This window comes from Felis catus, chromosome X (assembly GCF_018350175.1).
Source record: "Felis catus isolate Fca126 chromosome X, F.catus_Fca126_mat1.0, whole genome shotgun sequence".
NCBI classification, from domain to species: Eukaryota; Metazoa; Chordata; class Mammalia; order Carnivora; family Felidae; genus Felis; species Felis catus.
The window spans coordinates 44,298,603-44,322,431 of record NC_058386.1 but is presented as its reverse complement, the minus strand read 5'-3'; the positions used below and the strand labels follow the sequence as shown (position 1 = coordinate 44,322,431).

The window sequence follows — 23,829 nt, the reverse complement described above, 5'->3', positions numbered from 1 at the left end:
AAAAGCAGGGAGGGGCGGGGAGTGGGAGGGGGGCATGCCAACAGCCATAAAGTGGGATTCTGGCAGTAGGAGCTAGGAGGAGGAAGACTGTAGTGGGAAAAACTCAGACAACCAGGGCCAGGTCAGATGTGCATGTGTACCTCTGTTCATATATTTTGCCATTTTTAATTGTTTTGTTTTTGTTGTTGAATCTTAATTGTTCTTTGTGTGCTTTGGGTACAAGTCATCTATCTAATATGTATTTTTCAAATATTTCCTTCCAGTTTGTGGCTTGCCTTTACATTCTCTTAACAGAATCTTTTGCAGAACAGAAGTTTTAATTTTAATGAAGTCCAACTTAGCAATTTTTTCTTTCTTATACCATGATTTGGTGTTATATCTAAGAAGTAATCACCAGGGCATCAGACAGATTTGGTTTAGGATCTGACTACCCACTTACTTGCTATGCTTTGTGACCTCAGGTAAGTCCAGAAACTTTTGTTTTCACAAAGGTAAAATAAAATACTTGTTCAATCCAAGATGAAATAATGTATGAAAATCTCTAAAACTAAAACAAAATATATGGGGGGGGGGACTCATCACCAAAGCAAAGGTTACCTAGATTCTCTACATTATCTTCCAGAAGTTTTACAGTTTGTGTTTGACTTCTATATCTGTGATCAATTTTCAATTAATTTTTGTGACAGGAATAAGGTCTTTGTCTAGATTCATTTCTTTTTGCATGTGGTTGTTCAGTTATTCCAGCATCATTTACTGAAGAGTATCGTTTATCCATTTAATTGTCTTTGCATCTTAGTCAAAGATCAGTTGACGATATTTGTGTGGCTCTATTTTGGGGTTCTCTGTTGTATTCCACTGATATCTTGTTTATTCTTTTACCAATATCACATTGTGTTTATTATTGTAGGTTTATTTTTTTATTTTTTATAATATGAAATTTATAATCAAATTGGTTTCCATACAACACCCAGTGCTCATCCCAAAAGGTGCCCTCCTCAATACTCATCACCCACCCTCCTCTCACTCCCACCTTCCATCAACCCTCAGGTTGTTCTCAGTTTTTAAGAGACTCTTATGTTTTGGTTCCTGCCCTCTCTAACATCTTTTTTTTTTCTCCTTCCCTTCCCCCATGGTCTTCTTTTAAGCTTCTCAGGATCCACATAAGAGTGAAAACATGGTATCTGTCTTTCTCTGTGTGACTTATTTCACATAGCATAACACTCTCCAGTTCCATCCATGTTGCTACAAAAGGCCATATTTCATTCTTTCCCATTGTCAAGTAGTATTTCATTCTGTATATAAACCAAAATTTCTTTATCGAATCATCAGTTGATGGACATTTAGGCTCTTTCCATAATTTCGCTATTGTTAAAAGTGCTGCTATAAACAATGGGGTACAGACGGATCCTGGGAAGATGGAGGAGTAGGAGGATGCTGGGCTCACCTTGCGTCCTGCTGATCACATAGATTCAACCTACACCTGCCTAAATAACACAGAAAACCACCATAAGACTAGCAGAATGGAGTCTCCAGAGCCAAGTGCAGATGAGAGGCCCACAGAAGAAGGTAGGAAGGGTGGTGAGGCAGTGTGTGCTCCACGGACTGGCGGGAGGGAGCTGGGGTGGAGGGGCGGCCTGCTGGCCAAGCAGAGTTCCCAAGTCTGGCTGGCAAAAGAAGAGGGGCCTGACGGAGTGTGTTCTGACTGCAAGCGGGACTTGACATCTGGAAGGTTATAAGTTAGCTCTGCTCAGAGAGTGGGAGGGCTGGAGGACAACGGGAGGGAGAGTTGTTGAGCCCCAGATGACAAAGCTCAGCTTGGTGGGGGAAAAAGGCACTCACCAGCGCCATCTCCCTCTCCCATCCCCCAGCCTATGTGTCTGTTTTTGTGCCAATACCATGCTGTCTTGAGGATTACAGCTTTATAGTAGAGGCTAAAGTCTGGGATTGTGATGCCTCCTGCTTTGGTCTTGTTCTTCAAAATTACTTTGGCTATTCAGGGCCTTTTGTGGTTCCATATGAATTTTAGGATTGCTTGTTCTAGTTTCAAGAAGAATGCTGGTGCAATTTTGATTGGGATTGCATTGAATGTGTAGATAGCTTTGGGTAGTATTGACCTTTTAACAATATTTATTCTTTCAATCCATGAGCACGGAATGTTTTTCCATTTCTTTATATCTTCTTCAATTTCCTTCATAAGCTTTCTATACTTTTCAGCATACAGATCTTTTACATCTTTGGTTAGGTTTATTCCTAGGTATGTTATGCTTCTTGTTGCAATTGTGAATGGGATCAGTTTCTTTATTTGTCTTTCTGTTGCTTCATTATTAGTGTATAAGAATGCAACTGATTTCTGTACATTGATTTTGTACCCTGTGACTTTGCTGAATTCATGTATCAGTTCTAGCAGACTTTTGGTGGATTCTGTCAGGTTTTCCATGTATAATAGCATGTCATCTGCAAAAAGTGAAAGCTTGACTTCATCTTTGCCAATTTTGATGCCTTTGATTTCCTTTTGTTGTCTGATTGCTGATGCTAGCACTTCCAACACTATGTTAAACAATAGCGGTGAGAGTGGTCATCCTTGTCGTGTTCCTGATCTCAGGGATAAAGCTCTCAGTTTTTCTCCATTGAGGATGATATTAGCTATGGGCTTTTCATAAAGGGTTTTGATGATGTTTAAGTATGTTCCTTTTATCCCGAAGTTCATGAGGGTTTTTATTAAGAAAGGATGCTGAATTTTGTCAAATGCTTTTTCTGCAATGATTGACAGGATCATATGGTTCTTATCGTTTCTTTTATTAATGTGATGTAACATATTGATTGATTTGCGAATGTTGAACCAGCCCTGCATCCCAGGAATGAATCCCACTTGATCATGGTGAATCATTCTTTATATAAGCTGTTGAATTCGATTTTCTAGTACCTTATTGAGAATTTTTGCATCCATATTCATCAGGGATATTGGCCTGTAGTTCTCTTTTTTTACTGGGTCTCTGTTTGGTTTAGGAAGCAAAGTAATACTGGCTTCATAGAATGAGTCTGGAAGTTTTCCTTCCCTTTCTATTTCTTGGAATAGCTTGAGAAGGATAGGTATTATCTCTGCTTTAAATGTCTGGTAGAATTCCACTGGGATGCAAACTGGTCCTGGACTCTTATTTGTTGGGAGATATTTGATAACTGATTCAATTTCTTCACTGGTTATGGGTCTGTTGAAGTTTTCTGTTTCTTCCTGTTTGAGTGTTGGAAGTGTGTGGGTGCTTAGGAATTTGTCCATTTCTTCCAGGTTGTCCAGTTTATTGGCATATAATTTGCATAGTATTTCCTGATAATTGCTTGTATTTCTGAGGGGTTGGTTGTAATAATTCCATTTTCATTCATGATTTTTTTTCCTATTTGGTTCATCTCCCTTTTCTTTTTGAGAAGCTTGGCTAGAGGTTTACCAATTTTGTTTATTTTTTCAAAAAACCAACCCTTGGATTCATTGATCTGCTCTACAGTTTTTTTAGATTCTCTATTGTTTATTTCTGCTTTGATCTTTATTATTTCTCTTCTTCTGCTGGGTTTGGGGTGTCTTTGCTGTTTTGCTACTATTTCATTTAGGTGTGCTGTTAGATTTTATATTTGGGATTTTTCTTGTTTCTTGAGATAGGCCTGGATTGCAATGTATTTTCCTCTCAAAACTGCCTTCGCTGTATCCCAAAGATTTTGGATTGTTGTCTTTTCATCTTCATTTGTTTCCATATATTTTTTAATTTCTTCTCTAATTGCTTGGTTGACCCATTCATTCGTTAGTAGGATGTTCTTTAACCTCCATGCTTTTGGAGGTTTTCCAGACTTTTTCCTATGGTTGATTTCAAGCTTCATAGCATTGTGGTCTGAAAGTATGCATGGTATGATTTCAATTCTTGTATACTTATGAAGGGCTGTTTTGTGACCCAGTATGTGATCTATCTTGGAGAATGTTCCATGTGCACTCGAGAAGAAAGTATATTTGTTGCTTTGGGATGCAGAGTTCTAAATATATCTGTCAAGTCCATCTGATCCAATATATCATTCAGGGCCCTTGTTTCTGTATTGATCCTGTGTCTAGATGATCTATCCATTGTTATAAGTGGAGTATTAAAGTCCCCTGCAATTACCACATTCTTATCAATAAGGTTGCTTATGTTTGTGATGAATTGTTTTATATATTTGGGGGCTCCCGTATTCAGCACATAGACATTTATAATTGTTTAGCTTTTCCTGATGGATAGACCCTGTAATTATTATATAATATCCTTATTCATCTCTTGTTACAGCCTTTAATTGAAGGTCTAGTTTGTCTGATAGAAGTATGGCTACTCCAGCTTTCTTTTGACTTCCAGTAGCATGATAAATAGTTCTCCATCCCCTCACTTTCAATCTGAAGTTGTTCTCAGGTTTAAAATGAGTCTCTTGTAGACAGCAAATAGATGGGTCTTGTTTTTGTATCCATTTTGATACCCTATGTCTTTCGGTTGGAGCATTTAGTCCATTTACATTCAGTGTTATTATAGAAAGATCTGGGTTTAGAGTCATTGTGATGTGTGTAGGTTTCATGCTTGTGGTGGTGTCTCTGGTACTTTGTGGTCCTTGCAACATTTCACTCAAAGAATCCCCCATAGGACCTCTTGTAGGGCTGGTTTAGTGGTGATGAATTCTTTCAGTTTTTGTTTCTTTGGGAGGACCTTTATCTCTTCGATTCTGAATGACAGACTTGCTGGATAAAGGATTCTTGACTGCATATTTTTTCTGTTCACTGCATTGAAGATTTCCTGTGGTTCCTTTCTGGCCTGCCAAGTTTCAGTAGATTTATCTGCCACTATTCTTATTGGTCTCCCCTTACAAGTTAGAGCATGTTTATCTGTAGTTGCTTTCAGAATTTTCTCTTTATCCTTGCATTTTGCCCAGTTCACTATGATATAGTGATTTATCTGCCACTATTCTTATTGGTCTCCCCTTACAAGTTAGAGCATGTTTATCTGTAGTTGCTTTCAGAATTTTCTCTTTATCCTTGCATTTTGCCCAGTTCACTATGATATATCATGGAGAAGATGGATTGAAGTTATGTCTGAAGGGAGTTGTCTGTGCCTCTTGGATTTCAATACCTTTTTCCTTCCCCAGATCAGGGAAGTTCTCAGCTATGATTTGTTCAAGTACACCTTCAGCCCCTTTCTCTTTCTCTTCCTCTTCTGGAATCTCTATTATATGGATATTGTTGCATTTCATTGCATCACTTAGTTCTCTAATTCTCCCCTCATACTCCAGGATTTTTTTATCTTTTTCTCAGCTTCCTCTTTTTCCATAATTTTGTCTTCTAATTCACCTATTCTTTCCTCTGCCTCTTCAATCCGAGCTGTGGTCACCTCCATTTTATTTTGCACCTCATTTATAGCATTTTTTAGCTCCTCATGAGGATTTCTTAGTCCCTTGATCTGTGTAGCAACAGATTCTCTGCTGTCCTCTATAGTTTATTCAAGCCTTGCGATTAATTTTATGACTATTATTCTAAATTCTTGTTCCGTTATATTGCTTAAATCATTGATCAATTTGTTAGCTGTCGCTACTTCCTGGAGTTTCTTTTGAGGAGAATTCTTCTGTTTTGTCATTTTGGGTAGTCCCTGGAATGGCCTGTAACTGCATAACTCTTCCCCTGTCCTGTCTGGAGTAACTTGCATTGGTGGGCGGGGCCTCAGTCAGACCTGATGTCTGCTCCAACCCACCACTGGGGCCACAGTCAGACTGGTGTGTACCTTATCTTCCCCTCTCCCAGGGGCAGGACTCTGTGGAGTGGTGTGACCTCTGTCTGGGCTACTTGCACACTCCCAGGCTTGTGGTGCTGCTTTGATGGGATCTGGTATATTAGCCTTTGTGGAACCGCAAGTTGCACAGGGGCAGGAGGTGCAGGCTTAGCTCACTTTGCTGTTGGTGGTCCCCTGAAGGAGTGGTCCTGCAGCACCAGGAGGGAGGCAGGCAGAGCCTCTTGGAGGGATGGATCCACAGAAACACAGCGTTGGGTGTTTGCGCAGTGCAAGCAAGCTCAGTGAGGGGAACTGGTTCCCTTTGGGATTTTGGCTGGGGGATGGGAGAGGTAGATGGTGCTGGCTAGTGCCTTTGTTCCCCTCTGAGCTGAGCTCTGTCTTCCAGGGCACAACCCCTCTCCCTCCCAGTGTCGTCTCCATCTCCCACTCTCCAAGCAGAACTCACTCCATCCAGCCCCTCTGCTTTTGCAAGCCAGACTTCAGGGGCTCTGCCTTGCCCGGTGGACTGCCCCTTCACCCCCCAGCTCCCTCCTGGTAGTCCACGTAGTGCGCATCGCCTCTTTGCCCTTCCTACCCTCCTCCTTGGGCCTCCTGTCTATGCTTGACTCCAGAGAGTCCATTCTGCTAGGCTTCTTGCAGTTTTCTGGGTTATTTAGGCAGATGTGGGTGGAATCTAAGTGATCAGCAGGACGCGGTGAGCCCAGCGTCCTCCTACAACACCATCTTCTCTCCCTTCTTAAAATCTATTATTGTAGCTTTAAAGCAAATACTGAATCTCATCATCTATAAAAATTTCACAGCTACCATCAAACTTATTGCTAAAAGACTGAATGCTTTCCTCCTAAGATTGGAAACAGGAATGTCTGCTGTCACTACTTCTATTAACATTGTATTGGAGGTTCTAGCCAAGGTAAGCACAAGAAAAAAAGAATGCATCCTAATTGAAAGAAAGAAGTAAAACAATCTATATTCAACTGACAACATGAACTTGTATATAGAAAATCCTAAAAAATCCACACTATTGAAGCTAATAAAGGAGTTCAGCAAGGTTGCAGGGTACAAGTTTGATGAACAAAAATCTATTGTAATTCTATATACTAACAATTAATGGTCTGATAATGAAGTTTAGAAAAAAAAATCTTGTTATAATAGCATCAAAGAATAAAAAAACTTAGGAATAAATTTAAAGTGTAAGACATATACTGAAAATGACAAAAAAAATTTGAGAAAATTAAAGAAGAATTTACTGTTGAAAAAATTAAGTCCTAATTAGTAGAAATATATTCCATGTGTATAGATCAGAAGACTTAATAATGCTAGATGGCAATACTACCCAAACTTATCTACAAAGTCAATGCAGTCCCAATTAAAAAAAAAAAAAAACAGCTGATATGTTTTTTTCTGAAATTGAAAGGCTGAGCCTAAAACTCACATGGAAATACAAATGACCCAGGATAACCTATACAACCTTGGTAAAGAAGAAAATATTTGGAGGAATTACATTTACCAATTTCAAAACTTACACAAAGCTGCAGTTATCAAGACAGTGTTATCCTGTTGTAAGAATAGACATATGGATCAAGGAAACAAAATTGAGAGTCTAGAAATAAACCCTTATATTTATGGTCCATTTTCAACAAGGGTGCCAAGGCAGTTCAATGGGGGAAAGACTAGTCTTTCCAGCAACTAGATATCAACATGCAAATGAATGAAGTTAGATTTTTACCTCATACCATATGCATAATTAACTAAAATGGATTAAATGTTACCGCTAAAATTATCACATGCTTAGAAAAAGACATAGGTGTTAATCTTTATGAACTTGGATTATTCAATATTTTTACATGACACCAAAAGCACAAGCAACAAAAGATGAAAATAGATTATGTTGATTTTTTCCAAATCAAAAATTTGTGTGTTTCAAAGGACACCATCCAGAAAGTTAAAAGAAAACACACAGAATTAGAGAAAATATTTGCAAATCATATATCTGATAAGGGACTAACATGCAGAATATTAAAAAAAAAAAACCTTTTACAACTCAATAATAAGAGATAACTCAATTAAAAACTGGGCCAATGACTTGAATGGACATTTATCTAAATAAGAAATGCAAGTTGCAAATAAACACATTAAAAGATGCTCAACATCATTAGTCATTAGGGAAATGCAATCAGTCAAAACCCCAGTGAAATACCACTTCATCCCCACTAACATGGCTAAAATAAAAAAAGACAATAAGAAGTGTTGGTGAAGATGTACAGAAATTGAAACCTTCATACATTGCTGGATTGTAAGATGGTAAAGCAAATTTGGAAAACAGTTTAGCATTACTCAAAATGTTAAACAGAGTTACACGTGATTCAACATTACCACTCCTAGAGGATTGAAAATATAGGTCTACACAAAAATTTGCATATTAACATTCATGGCAGAATTATTTTTTTTTTGTTTTTCTTCCAAGTTTTTATTTAAATTCCAGTTAGTTAACATACAGTATAATATTAGTTTCAGGTGTAAAATTCAGCGATTCAAAACTTATAACACATGGTGCTCATCACAAGATGGCAGCATTATTCATAATAGCCACAGAGTAGAAACAACTCAAATACCTAACAAATGATGGGTAAACAAGATGTGGTATATTTTACAATGCAATTTTACTCAGCAATAAAAAGGAATGAACAACACAAATGAATGTTGAAAGCACTATGCTAAGTTGAAGAAGACAGTCACAGGGGCGCCTGGGTGGCTCAGTTGGTTAAGCGTCTGACTTCGGCTCAGATCATGATCTCATGGTTTGTGAGTTTGAGCCCTGAGTCAGGCCCTGTGCTAACAGCTCAGAGCCTAGAGCCTGCTTCAAATTCTGTACCTCCGTCTCTCTCTGCCCCTCCCCCATTTGTGCTCTGTCTCTCTCTCAAAAATAAATAAAATTAAAAAAAAAATACAGTCACAAAAAGCCAAATATTATATGACTTCACTTATATAAACATCTACAATCCATAGAAAAAGAAAGTGGATTAGTGGTTACCAGAGGCTAGGGTTGGGGTAGAGGGATAGAGATTAATGGCTATTGGGTAAGGGTTTCTTTTTGTGGTAAAATTGTAGCGAATTTTGTGCAACTCTGCATATTCTAAAACCCACTGAATTGACACCTAATATTGTGGCTTTTATGGTATGCGAAGTGTATCTCAATAAAATGGTTACTTTTAAGAAATGGAGCTAATGCCTCCTTTTCCTAGTACTGTTAGGAGAACTAAATGAAGGTGTGAAGCCTTCTTTTACAAAATTAGGCACCCAGGGGTGCCTGGGTAGCTTAGTCAGTTAAGCGCTGCCTTCAGCTAAGGTCATGATCTCATGGTTCACGGGTGCGAGCCCTCCATTGGGCTCTGTGCTGACAGCTCAGAGCCTAGAACCTGCTTAGGGTTCTGTGTCTCCCTCTCTCTCTGCTCCTGCCCTGCTGTACTCTGTTTCTCCTTCTCTCTCAAGAATAAACGTTAAAAAAACCCCTAACATTAACAAAATTAGTAACCCAAATATTTGGTGGAACTGACAATAAATTTCACCTGCTTTCCAGCTTGGTCCAGAATGGATATAATATATCCATTATATATTTCAGGTAAATTCCACAGAGCTCCAGGGTCAGAATCAAGCTTAAATGCCTGCTCCTTTTGCACCCATACATTGAATAAAGTTCTGGTCTATTCACAGGGAGAACTGGGACAAGCAAAGTAGACTTTGCTCCCTGCTTTCCCTTTCTGGACTAAGTAACCATTCCTCCCCACCCAACTGGGCAGACAGACTCACTCATACCCTCCTCCACTAGCAAGTTATTGCTTTCCTCCCAGAAGAATATTTGAGGTATATATCTCTTACTTCAGACTTGAGAAAAAATGCTGAGCTGAAATCAATATTTCAAAAGAAGAGAGAATCCACAAATGACCTCATCCAGCCAGTGTTTTCTTTGGGTATTGTAACAACTCAAGGCTTAATGGATAATGTGGCCAATTAACCCTGAGACCTCCATAAAAAGATTAAGTTTCATATCTATTCAGGACTCATCAGGCTAGGACACCATGATTTTCTGAAAATTCTGAACAACACTGAAATGCTGAACTCAGAATCTGGTCCTGTGAGCAAGGTCTGTCTTCAGGCCCGTTAGGTATTTGTGCCTACCCCAGGCAGGCTGGGTAAATAGCTTGACTGGAAGCCCACATTTATTTTCCTGTGTCAACTTGCAGCATATTATAGTGATTTCAAAACTGCCTCATTCAAGAACATAACTATCACATTCTAGTACCATTTGAATCATGATTTTGAAATAATGGGGCACTAAGATAATGTTAGTTTCTATACAAGTTATATCATATATTGCATTTATTCCAATGGGAAATTAATGAAATGTGAACACTAGAATATTCTATGCTAGCAAGAATGTGTTCTCCCCTACACACACAGTATCACTGTTTTATGGTTATATCCATGGAGGACCTACTACATGCCAGGTGCCAGTAATATGGAAATGGGTAAAACATAGTTGAAAATCCCAAAGGGAGTTCTATCTTTTGGTAACAAAGACAGTTACACTAGAATGTGTTAAAGGAAAGCAAATAGTGCTAAATGAGCACAGAGGCAGGGAATCTACTTGAGTCTGGGGTGTAATGGGGACATTGAAGAGATAAAAAAAAAATACCTGAGCTGATTCCTAAAGATATAATAAAAAAAAAAGGTAGATCAAAGAATGTTAAGGAACAGCTCCTCAGGAAGAATAAAATTTGTGCATTTATAGATGTGTAAGATACTTGGTCTAGCTGGAACCAATTATTTGAGAAGGGAGTTATTTTGATGGATAGGTAAGAAAAATGGGGGGATTACATTTAGAAAATATGTGCACCCACCCTAAATCAGTCCCATTGCACTGGAATGGCCATAAAACTAGTCAAGGAAAAGTTGGGCAGGCGAAATGCCTTACTGGGCTTCCTCAAAGGGGCCCCTTGGGGAAGGTTGATCACTAGCAGTGTTGCCTTAAAAGAGAACTTCATAGTAGCCTGCAGCTCTGCCCTTGGAGATTAAGGTTGAGCTCCTGACCATAGCTAATGGGAACAAAGGAAATAAATTCCTTCCATCCACTCTCTCCCAATCCCCCAAACATTCAAGATTCTCTTTAACAACAAAAAATGATTTATTTGTAACACACCCCAGTCTCCATCACTTCAGCACGGCATAGGAGTAGAAAAGTCACACTGCATTATTTAGTCCAAGGCAGAACTTCATGCCTCCCCAAACAGCAAGCCCGTCTCCCCCAGATACCCAGCCCAGAGCCAAACTGAACACACAAATAGGCAAGCCCAGAATGAAGTTGGCCCCAGGCCTCAGCACATCTCACCCTTCCCCCACAGCCCTTCAAGCTTCCTGGCTGCAGCCTTCTACCCCTCCACCCCCAACCAGGCCAAGGCATAGCCTCAGAGCTACCAGGGAGCTTTCTTTGTGGGATAATTAACAAGAATTTAAGTGTTATATAAAATAATGTCCTGTGAAATCTAGAAAGTTTAAAATGACTCTCCCATACATAATCCTAATCAGCAATGACAGCTCTCCCTCTCTTCACCATAGCTGCAGATGGTTTTGAAAAGATTATCCTCTCAACTCCATACTCAAGTTTTCCTTTTGGCCTTATTAAGGGCTGTTCTCACCAGAGGATAGGAAGGGATCCCAGGTACTTTCCCCAGGTTCAGAGGCTGAGAGGAAAATCCCTGATATCTTAGAAAAAAAAATATTCCTTCTGCTTCCCTCCAAAGATTTTAATGGAGATTATTGCTTAAACATTTTTTTAATCCATCTGAGGAAAGTTAGTTTTAGATTCAGAAGGCAATGCAGCCAGAAAGGCAGTCTTTCAGATTAGGTACTAGTTTTGAGGGTACAGGAGGCAAGATAGAGGAGTATAAAATCTCAAGTGGCCTTCTTAGCCCAAAATCTTCTAGAAAGCCTCAAAAGATGGATACTAGGAAGGTTTCACCTTTGCAGGCCTTGGTAGGACAATTCCAAAAGTTCTACTGTCATGGACTGGTGACTTTTGACAAGGTCACAATAAAAAAAGATGGGCATCTCCAAAGGAACATCTTTAAGGGCTCTAATGGTGAAAATGTACAAATGCTTGGACTCAGAACTGTTTGTATAAAGTGAGGACCTCATACATGGGGGAAGAGACTTAACAACACCGTAAGGAATGGAACCCACAATAGGTAGAAGATCACAGATAGAACACCACTTGCAGCCTTAACATTGATATTTGTTTTGTTATGTTAAACTCTTTTCCAATTCCTCAGGAAACCTGAGCTAGCTTTACACTTCGCTGTCACCTGCATGTGCAGGACTGGGCAATCATGTCCTCATACTCCTTATACAAGATACTCCCATTTGCTTCAACCAGAAGGATGCTAATGGGAACATACTTATATGGAACACAGGAGGGCTGAGGGATGCTCTGGTCTACCAGCTCATTGACAAGGTTCTGGATAATGGCATGATTAGGGGAATTAAGACCATAGTGTAGTACCCGAGGGCAGATTCCCTTACAGTAGTTTGGAGTATATAGATGGGGAGCAATAATCCAGTGATCCCAGCCCAGCTGATGGAAGCTGACTTGGAAAGGGTGGAGGGAACACTGGTTACTTTTAAGCCCATCATGTTCCCTGAAGGGACCAGGAACCCCAGATGTGATACTGTCTGTTTGCCGGGTCCTCCGCAAGAGGAGAGAAGAGTCATCGTCCATGAATTCCTCCAGGCCTCTGGGGAGAAGTTTGGCCTTCTGAACACTTTCATGAGTATCATTGAAGTAGAGTAACAAAAATGCAGTGTCCAAGGATGAAGTTCCATGCCACTGAAGCTCAAGAATGTCACTACCTTTTTGTTGCTGGCACATGAAGTGGAGTCGTAGAACCCTGCGCCCCTTCTTATTCCAAAGCCTTTGAACATGTTGTGTGATATCCATCTCTGTCCAAGCTTTATACAGCATGGAAGGCTTTGAGGAATATCCTCCTGAAGAAGGAAAATGGTTGGTTGGGCCTTTCTGGACCCAGGGCTCCACATGGCAGGAGAGATGGAAACGAGCTAGGTGGAGCTGATGGCGATAAACCACAGTGGCTTGGACCAGTTGGTATGCTACCCGGTTCGGTCTCAGAGGAAAGTCCAGGGTCTGTATATTCCAGGGGCCTTCAACAGCAAGAGAGAACAAGAGTAGAAGTTTAACTTCTTACCTCCTAGCCTGAATCTCCTTCACAAACCTGCTCATTGCAAACTGACAGCTGCAAGCAGCCCTAAAAATAAAGCAAGATCATGATAATCACCATCATTTGTTGAGCATTTACTATTAGATGTTTTAATACATTACCTCTTTAATCTGCAACAGCCTTATGAGATAGTAATTATTCCCATATCCTTGAGACATGCATGAATTAAGAATTAGTTCTCCTGTCATATTATACAGATGTAACTTTGAGGTAACAATCCAATATTGGGGGCTATCTATGGCCTGCCATCACTTCGAACGTGGGGCCAAGATGCCACAAAGTAATTTTGTCTACTTACCCCTAGTGAGGGCAGCTGTTTTGCCATTTCTATCTTCTATGTTAAGAATTGTTTTCTGAGCAGCTGTTCCTTCTTAAGCCATTTCCCCCTTAACCCTCAGTCTCTCCTTTGTTCATTCCTTACTGGAAATTATTCTTCATGTACCACATTAATTGTACTGCAGTTCCCCAAATACCATTTTCAACAAGGTCTTGTCCTATAAATGTTTTGTTTCCCAAGAATTCTACTAGAAACTGAAAGCCTTTTGGCGATTAAGTTTTAATCCAAACTGTAATGCTGACACCTAGTGGCCAAGGGTTGGTCTGGGGCTGAAGTGCTCTGAATTTCTGTATCTTCTGGAAAAGATTAAGAGCAAAGATTACAAAAACCAGGCATTGCAGGAAAAAGCCTCCTTTTATCTTCAAACACCTTATCGCTAAACACTTGCATGTTAATTTTCATATTATTTACCTAAGCTTCCTTCTGCACTGAATCCACAAGCTTGGATTCTTCAGTAGGCCTGGAATGGTCAACGTAGAAGTGTTTTCAAGGTCTTGAAACATCAGGATAATTTTTCAAAGTTCAGATTCAACTCATGCTTAATACACCCTTAAGTTTAGGGCACTGGACATCATTCACACAATGCCCAAGCCAGGCTTCTATTTGCTTTCTCAAGTTATTCTACACTCCCATCCTATAATCATCTTTTCAAGAGGCCCACCCATACACCTGCCCCACCCTGCCTAAAAAGGAGCCCAACCCAATCTCTAGCAGGCTGTCTGGTGAGGAACTGCCCTTTACTTTCAGGCCTTGACATCACATATTTCCTGAAGCATGGTGCAGTAGTTAGGAATCAGAGCTAGGAAGGGTCTGCTCAGACCTTTTCAGGGAAATGACTGACTCACACATCCTATGTGATTGAACCTGGCATATTTCTGCAGACAAGCTCAATTCAGCTGGGTCATCTCCTAATGGTGACTTGTGGCCGGATGTTCTTGTCCTCTATTTCTGGATCCTTTCCAGATTCCCTAGATGCCAGTACGTCCCATGGTCAGACCAGGATAGTGGCCTAATTCTAGGCATCCTCATCTAGCCCCATATAATCTGTAAAAACTTGATTTGTGCAGCTTTCTGCTGCACTAAGAATGAATTCCAGATTCCTTATAATAGCCTACAAGTCCCTGCCTCTCCTCAGCCTCCTTTCCTGCCACTCTCACACAATGCTCACTAAGTTCCAGTCATACTGATCTTCCTTCTGATCTTCAAGTCAGACAAGCTTGTTTCCACCTCCTAGGCCTTTGCATACATGGTTTCCTCTGCCTAAATCAGACTTCTCTCTGCTCTTCCCATGCCTAGCTTATCTTACAGACCTCAGCTCAAATGTCACCTCTTCAAAGATGCATTCCATGACAATCCCATGTAAAGGAAGGATTTGTTATTTTCTAGCAAATCAAATTATTTCATTATTTGAGAACACTTAACCATGATTTGCAATTACAAGTGTTTACTTATGTCTCACCCATGAAAACTGTACCTCTCTTGATCATATCTGTATGTCAGCATGTAAAACTGTGCCTATCCCTCTGTAGGTGTTAAGTATTTGTTGAGTGAATCTCCACCCACGCCAAGCTATTTTCTCTTTCCTTAATCAGAATGCATATCTCTGCCTGTATGCATAGTCTCCTTCCTCCTTCCTCAAGGTCCATCTCAAATATTAGCTCTTCAGTGAAGTCTTTCACTGTCTTGCTGCCTCCCCTTCCTGGCTTTAAGCAGTGACCTGTTTCTTCTTTCTTGTCTTGGGAGCCCTACTGCTTATCCTTGTCAAAGCATTTGTTATGCTGTAACACCATGATGTGATTATTTATCTATACCAACTTGATGGGAGCTCTCAGAGGTCAGGGAAACAGTTATTTTCCTCTTTAGACCCAACCCAAACAGTGCCTGGTACTCAATTAAAATCTGTTGAGTCAGCACAGCAGGATGTTTAAAAGCACAAACTCTAGAGCCCAAAATCCTGGATTTGACACTCAGCTCTACCACTTACTAGCTGTGTTACATTGAGTAAGTTACTCTGAATCTCAGTTTCTTTTCCTATAAAATGATTATGTTAATAATACCTACCTTATATGATGGTGCAGAGGATTAATGAAGATAATGTTTGTAAAGTACTTTGCCCAATGCCTGGAACATAGCAAGCTCACAGTAAAGATTAGCTAGGGGAATATTTGTTGTTTCACTTAAAGGAGGGAATGTAAACTACCGAAGGCCCAAAATTGATCTCACTAGGTTCCCAAGATTTCCTTGAAGTCGATGCTTTCTGCATTCCCTAGAGAGCCCTGCACTTCAGAAGCTCACTGGTTTCCTGGAACAGTATCTAACAAAGATATTTTTTAAATCAAGCATGATGGGAACAAAGAAAATTCCAAAATACCTTTGGTACCAAAAACCCAAGTAGCAACATGGCCTTAATAGAAAAACTGCTTGGTATTCAAGGATATCTAAACACTTGAGAAGTTATGAGTAGACTGTAGAATCAGGCAGACTTGACCTCAAATCCTACCTCTGTCACCCACTGTCTATGTGAACTTTGCAAGTTATTTGGCCTCTCTGTGCTTTAGTTTTTCTTTATCTTTAAAAATTAGGCTAATTGCTCCATGACAGCTAATGGTAATAGTGGTTCTTAAGGATTATATACAATAGCAGATGTTCACCTAACTAGGTATACAGACCTTTGGATGTTAATTTGGTTCTGTCCATTCTTACAAATTTCCCCAACTCAGCATCCTGTACTCTTTGCTCTTATAAGAATAAAACCACACATAAACAGCCCTCTACAAGAATACATAGTAGTATTTCTCAATTATAGTTTTCAGTGACATAAACAATAAGACTTTCTTTGAAAGATAGGAGCTGACATATCATTCAGTTGTCCTGGGGTCTGAGAGAGATTCCTCAGGTAGGGCCCAAGGCAATCTGTTCTTAAACTGGAGCCCTAAAGGGAAGCAGGTTTGGAGCTAGCTTCTCCCAACTTTTCCATCCTTTGAAATCTAAGCCTGAGAAACAAATCACCCACCAGGCAATGAAGCCTGATCGTAAACTCACAGATCCCCTTTCCCTACACTCTTTTCCCCCATTTCTCTTCCCTCCAGGACAGTACGGTATAATAACTCACCTCTGAGAGGCCTTGCTACATCAGCCAAGGGTCTCACCAGCCTCACCATGGTGGCCCCAATGGTGCGGTTCTCTCTAGGGCGCCCACGTGCATCGGCTGAACGCTGGTACAACTCCAACATGTACCGCAAAGGATGCCCTAGGACAGGTGGCTTCCTCTGCTGCTTGCCAGGAGCTCCTTCCAGCAGCTCCCGAATCAGGGGCAAGGAAGGGGCATCAGCCATGAGGGCATTAGAGGGCTGTCCTATCTTTGTCATTTGGACCCCATGTTCCATAAAAAGCACCAGTCCCCAAAGAAGGATTCTAACGATGCTGAGACAGAGCATCTCAAAAGGTGTGCTGTCCAGCAACACGCTGTATCCCAAGCCCAAAGGATGTCGCTCTGAGTCTTTCCTTTCACATAGGTAACTGCATCTGGCTCCAAACCACAAAAGATAGGGAGAGAAAAAAATGAAAGGCAAGCAGACAGGCCTTATGTTGATTCCTCTTGGAGGATTTCTGGACAGAAGGAGGTCTCTTGGCCTCTTTGCATCAAAACAAACAGAAACAACCGGTGGGACAGTGCAGCATATCCTTCCTGCTCTTCAGGGCTGGGAACAAGATAGCACTTACTCGGATGCTGAGGTAACCTTAAAGAAGAGGTCCATTCCAGGACCTGCTCTCTTACCTTATCCACTAGGATGAAAAAAAAAAAAAAAACAAAAACCAAAACAACCCTTCCTTGCTGTGCTCCACAGCTTTAAAGGTAGTTTCTTAATTAGTCCTTAAAGGGCCAGAGACCTCTTGCTCCCATCCCACTTTCATGTAGCGCTTCCTCTAATGCATTACTTCCCAAAATGTGGTCTGCTATTGACTTAAGTGAAACTATCTGGGGTTATTGTTAAGAATGCAGACTCCTGGGTCCAGACCAAAACATGGACTCTCTGGAGCTGAGGTCCAAAAATCTGAATCTTAACAAATGCTCCAAGAAGTTTCTATGAACACTAAAATGTGGAAACCACTGTGAGTGTGGCTCCTGAAACTTGAAGAAGATGCCTCAACAGTGGTTTTCAATCTTGGCTATACATTGGGATCATCTGGGGAGTTTTAACTATTACAGATGCCTGGGTACCATCCTCAGTGATTCTGATATAGTGGGTCTTGGCTGTTAGTAGGGCATCAGGAGTTTTTTAAACTTCTGCAGGTGATTCTAATGTGCAGCCAAGTTTGACAACTCTGATTTAGAATTTCTGGTTTACCATGGAAGGTATTGAGATCCTAAGTGGGCTACATCAGAGAAGCCTGGGGGGCAGTGGAAGATGAGTCTGTGGAAGGTGGCTGGGAGCTAATCTCACTTTAATAGTTAATGGAAGCAGTAGGCTGGACCTGTTAGTTAAGGCTGCCCCAGACCAGGATTCTACAAACAATGGTAGGTGTAGTCCTGGCCATCTCCAAGTAGAAGAAGTTTGTTGGGGGCTCTAAGACGGTTGGGCAGGAGGTCAAAACATGAATCTAGGAGATGATGAAGCTGACCTGGTTTATGGGAGACCTTTACTTCATACCAAGAATATCTATGGGTAGGTAGCACTATTGTGTAACAGGTATAGACTTTGTAATCACATAGACCTGCATTTGAATTGTGATTCTGCCTCTTCTCAGCTGTAATTTAACCTTTCCAAGGCAAATCTTTCATTTCCCTGAGCCTCAGTCTACTTACCTGTAAAATAAGGATAATATGTTTTATCTCACAAGTTGTTGTGAGGATACAGGAAATAATCTATGTTAATTACATAAAACCTAGACACATGATATATCGTTACATGCTTGAAATTATTTTCTCCCTTCTTCTGTTTTTACTAACATGGCCTTGGTCCCTGGCATGTACTATAAAACAAAAAGCGGGCTAATGGGTACTTTGGGTCTGGAGTCAAATCCCAACTCAACAACCCATTAGGTGAGTGAATTTAAGCAAGGTTTCTCCCAGCCTGAGTTTCTTCATCTGTACTGCTGGCTCCCTCAAAGAGTTGGTGTTGTGTGTTGTACTGTGTACATTTGTATTGTATGCAATAATATATAAGTAAAAGATATAAACAGATGATTCACAGTAGGCAAAACATGAACAGTCAAAATATATGAAAATATGTAATGCAAATCAGAAAAATGCAATTTAAAACCACATAAGATATGATTTCACACCCTTTGCATTGGCAGCATATTAAAAGCCTGACGCTGTTAAGTTCAGGTGAGAATATAGAACACTGTTAACTCTCTTACACTGCTGGCTGGGATGTGACATGGTACAATCATTTTAGAGAGTAATTTGGCATTATCTCTAGTAAGGTTGAAGATGTATAATTCAGCAATACTATTGATAGAGCAGTAGCTTTTAGACATTTTTGTCTGTGACTCACAGGAATAATTACATCTTATATTGCAACCCAATATAAACATAAGCATACACACTCACATATACCTGATGTAAACATTTCCTGAAACAATACCTATCCTTACAACATAGTGGGAAGGGTAGTATATCATGATGGGTAAGAATATGGCTCTGGAGCCAGAATCCTAAGTTTAAAATCCACCTCCACCACTTACTAGTCTAACCTTGGGCAAGTTACTCAATTCTGTGTCTCAGTTTCCTCATGTGCTAATTGAAAACAATAGCCCCTCCATTGTTTCAATTTTTTAATATATAAAATGGGAGTAATCAAAATACTTGCCTCACAAGATTTTTTTTTGAGGATTAAATGAGTTAACACATGTAAGGCACTTAAAACAGTGCCTGGCACAAAGTATTAGACACAGATTAATTATTACATTTGATGCAATTTGGGCTCTCCAGAAAGCAGGGCTCACCCTGATGGCCTAGTTCTGGCTTTATGAGCTATGGAGCTCTGGCTTTATAAAGCCTCCCTGCCCTCCATGTCTTCACTACTCCTTCTTGCTCTCTTATGCACTTCTCTGCCTCCCCAGCATTCTCTTTGGCCCTTGACCTCTGTCTGCTACCACTTTAAACTTCCTATCTTTCTATCCAACATAACTAAATAAAACAAGTTGTCAGGACAACTAGCAAAGGGTCTATCTAAGGGTTTGGGGCACAGTTTTCTTTGATGTTTCAGTGGTATTGCATTGGGATTACATCCGTCAAGAACTTTTTCTGACATCTGTTAGTGAAATATTGATACAGGGCCAAAAGAAATAAAAAGAGACAACATATTACACAGAGAAGAGCATTATTTGAGTTTGAATTTCTGGTTCTGCTATTTTTTGGCCATTGCTTAACCTTCTCTATATCTCAACTTTCTTAACTATAAGTTTGAGATATTCTTTAACCTTCTGGGGTTGTGGTGCAATTTAAATGAGACAGTATATATTAAGTATCTAATCCTATATATAGGATTATATAATCCTAAATAAATGGTAAATTTTATCATTAATAACCTGTGATTTTTGAAGTATATGTAAAGTGTACCTGACCAAAGGAAATATCTGGTCAGCATGCTTCTAAAGTTCAGCTGAATTTTTATTCCATTCCTCTCTCTACCAGGGCTTCAGGAGACTCACCTGATTGAACAGGTCAGCTTTCCCATTTTCAGAAACAGATTCAATTTCTTATTTCAGAAAAATATCCAAAAATCAACTCCATTCTTACCACCAAAATTGAAAGAAGTTGATGTGATTATTTTCTAGAAATACCCCCCTGGTGGGCCCAATGTATGCTACTTCCCCAAAACCCCAGAAGAGGGCACCAACTGTCTTTCCAGCCTTATGATTGGAGAAGTAGGATGGGGTGAAAGGGCAGATTATAGGTGATTGGAACAGAATCTTCTAAACAATATTTACCAGCCCCTCCTGTTTTAGCAGGAAGCCAATATGTGAAAACATGATTTTTTTTATAGATTGGAGAGTTTAGGAAGTTATTACTGACATGACAAAAGAAGTTCTTGACATAACAAAATGGGTCACCACAAGTTGCTTTAAGCAGCAGAAACCCCTCTTAATGTACAGTGAGGGTTAACTTTTCAAACAATAATGTGATGGTACACTGGTAAAATGCATGATGTTTACAAAAGAATAGATTCTTATCCATCTTTGGGGAGCATGGCTATTCCATAAAATACACATGTATAATGCACTCTTTGTTTTACATGATTATAATTCACATTTTCTTGCAATTTTATTCGAGAAATAACTAATAGGCATCTTCTATGTGGTTGTGTTAGTTGTTAAGGGTGCAGGCCTATAGCCAGACTGCTTGGGTTCAAATTCTAGCTCTACCACTTAACTAGCTTGGTAATTTTGGGCAACTGACTTAATCTCTCTGTGCCTCAGTTTCCTCATCTAATAATAAGGATAATAAAAGCACTACTTCAGAGGAGTGTTGTGAGTATTAAGTGACTTAATGCATATAATAATCATACTATGCTCTAGACACTATACTAGACCCTGGGAGTACAGAAATGAATAAGACGAGTCTTCTATCCTTAGCACTCCCAGGCAGTTTGCTAGGCACTGAGATAGGTTGGGAGATGGCAAAATAAAACAGATAGTTTCAATCTGAAGTAGATAACAACCTTGATAGGGACATAAAAGATAGGAAACATTTCCTATAACTATGACATTTCCTCTGATTACCATTCTGAGTCTTTTAAAACTGGATCTTTTCTCTAGATGTGTTTTGTTTAAAAAGATCATTTTCCATGAAACAGGAAATATGATGTATTATATAGAAATACTTATTAATTTGACACTATAATATATCCTTTTACATATTATATATAATTTTGTCTTCATATTAACTCCATGAGTTAAGTATTATTATTATTCCCATTTACAGGTAAAGAAATTGAAGATCATAAAAGGAAACTTATCCAAGGTTAAACAGTTCTCAGATGGTGAAATCTATTAGTATTTGGACCCAAGTCAGGCTGACCTCAGAGCCCCTCTCTATATCCTGTAAGTTTGTAATATAAGCTGCCAATGGGCATTTAGCCCCTTAAGAAGACTCAGTTCTCCTATAAAGTAATCCTACAGATGTTCCTGAACAAGATGCCAAAATATAAGCTCTGTGAAGTAAAGTATCATGCCTTTCTTATTCACTGTTATAGGTGCTCAATCAATATTTGTAGAACAAATCATTGTAATAGGAGCCTATCATTCTTTCAGAAATCTAGGCTGATGGGCATATTCTGGTTGGATGTTGTAATGTGTCCTCAGAGAAGGAGAAGGCTATCCTGAGTTTTGAGGTAGAACAAAGGTCTGAAACAACTTTCCCCTGTGCTTCCAACTCTTTTTGGAAAAAAAAATCATTATTACCCGTGCTAAGAAGTTCTTGTGCTTTCTCCATCCCTAAAGATGCCAGAGGCCCCAGGAAAAGAAAGGATTCCCTTTGCCATGAATGGGTAACAAGAGTCAGTGCTCAGAGCACTTGGAAATGGGCATTGCACCACCCTTCCTATCCTGAAAACTAGGGAAATTCTAACTCAATTGTAATTCATGCAGACTCATACTCAAATGTAGCCAAATCAGCCTTGGGTCATGGTCTCTGCAGTAAAAAATACTTAACAAACTTCAACAGTGTTACCAAGCATTGTTTGGAGTATATGATAATGGAACCCAGTATAACAAGGAACACATGTGCAAAGGTACTGAAGGTGCAGAATACCTGTGTAGCCAGAACACAGAGACTGAGGGAAAGAATTCCAAGAAAGGATGGTATAATGGGTAGGAGCCAAACATTCATGGCCTTGTAAGGACTGCTGCTAGATTTTCTGCATCTTTCAGAAATTTAAAACAAGAATGCACAAGTTAGAAAAAGATATTCTTTCTGGATGGAAACAACTCTAACATGCAGAACACAGGTTGGATTTCAGCCCCTTTGACAAGGCAATTTGTGTAGTACACTACACAACTCTTTGGGACAGCCTTTTTTGTAAGGCTTTTGGCTTTCTCAGTGCTTTAGCCATATTGGCTTTATGGGTATCTTTCAATTTTTCCAACAAACCACACTATCTTTGCCTCAACACATTTGTATATACTGTCTCCTCTGCTCAGAAGGCTTTCTTTTTTGTAATGAATGAATGAATGAATGAATGAATTTTTTTAATGAAATTAATTGTCAAATTGGTTTCCATACAACACCCAGTACTCATCCCAACAGGTGCCCGCCTCAATGCCCATCACCCACTTTCCCCTCCCTCCCACCCTCATCAACCCTCAGTCTGTTCTCAGTTTTTGAGAGTCTCTTATGGTTTGGCTCCCTCTCTCTCTAACTTTTTTTTCCTTCCCCTCTCCCATGGTCTTCTGTTAAGTTTCTCAGGATCCACATAAGAATGAAAATATGGTATCTTTCTTTCTCTGTATGACTTATTTCACTTAGCATAACACTCTCCAGTTCCATCCACGTTGCTACAAAAGGCCATAGTTCATTCTTTCTCATTGCCACATAGTATCCCATAGTGTATATAAACCACACCCTCTTTATTCATTCATCAGTTGATGCACAATTTAATCTCTTTCCATAATTTGGCTATTGTTGAAAGTGCTTCTATAAACATTGGGGTACAAGTGCCCCTATGCATCAGCACTCCTGCATCCCTTGGGTGAATTCTTAGCAGTGCTATTGCTGGGTCATAGAGTAGATCTATTTATAATTTTTTGAGGAACCTCCACGCTGTATTCCAGAGCGGCTGCACCAGTCTGCATTCCCACCAACAGTGCAAGAGGGTTCCTGTTTCTCCACATCCCCGCCAGCATCTACAGTCTCCTGCTTTGTTCAGTTTAGCCACTCTGACTGGCGTGAGGTGGTATCTCAGTGTGGTTTTGACTTGTATTTCCCTGATGTGAAATGACATTGAGCATCTTTTCGTGTACGTGTTGGCCATCTGGATGTCTTCTTTAGAGAAGTGTCTATTCATGTTTTGTGCCCATTTATTCACTGGATTATTTGTTTTCCAGGTGTGGAGTTTGGTGAGCTCTTTATAGATTTTGGATACTAGCCCTTTGTCCGATATGTCATTTGCAAATATCTTTTCCCATTCCGTTGGTTGCCTTTTAGTTTTTGTCGATTGTTTCCTTTGCTGTGCAGAAGCTTTTTATCTTCATTAGGTCCAAATGGTTCATTTTTGCTTTCAATTCCCTTGCCTTTGGGGATGTGTCAAATAAGAAATTGCTGAGGCTGAGGTCACATATGTTTTTTCCTGCTTTCTCTTCTAGGGTTTTGATGGCTACCTGTCTCACATTCACTCCTTTATCCATTTTGAGTTTGTTTTTGTGAATGGTATAAGAACGTGGTCTAGTTTCAACCTTCTGCATGTTGCTGTCCAGT

General features: G+C 39.9%; 1 protein-coding gene across 1 annotated transcript; it reads right to left on the bottom strand.

Annotated features, from left to right (window-relative positions):
- Positions 1-12,135: 12,135 nt before the first annotated feature.
- Positions 12,136-16,843, bottom strand: BMP15 (bone morphogenetic protein 15). Its single transcript, NM_001165898.1, is given in 2 exon segments — positions 12,136-12,992; positions 16,519-16,843. Coding segments are annotated over 2 exon segments (1,182 nt in total).
- Between the last annotated feature and the right edge of the window lie 6,986 nt (positions 16,844-23,829).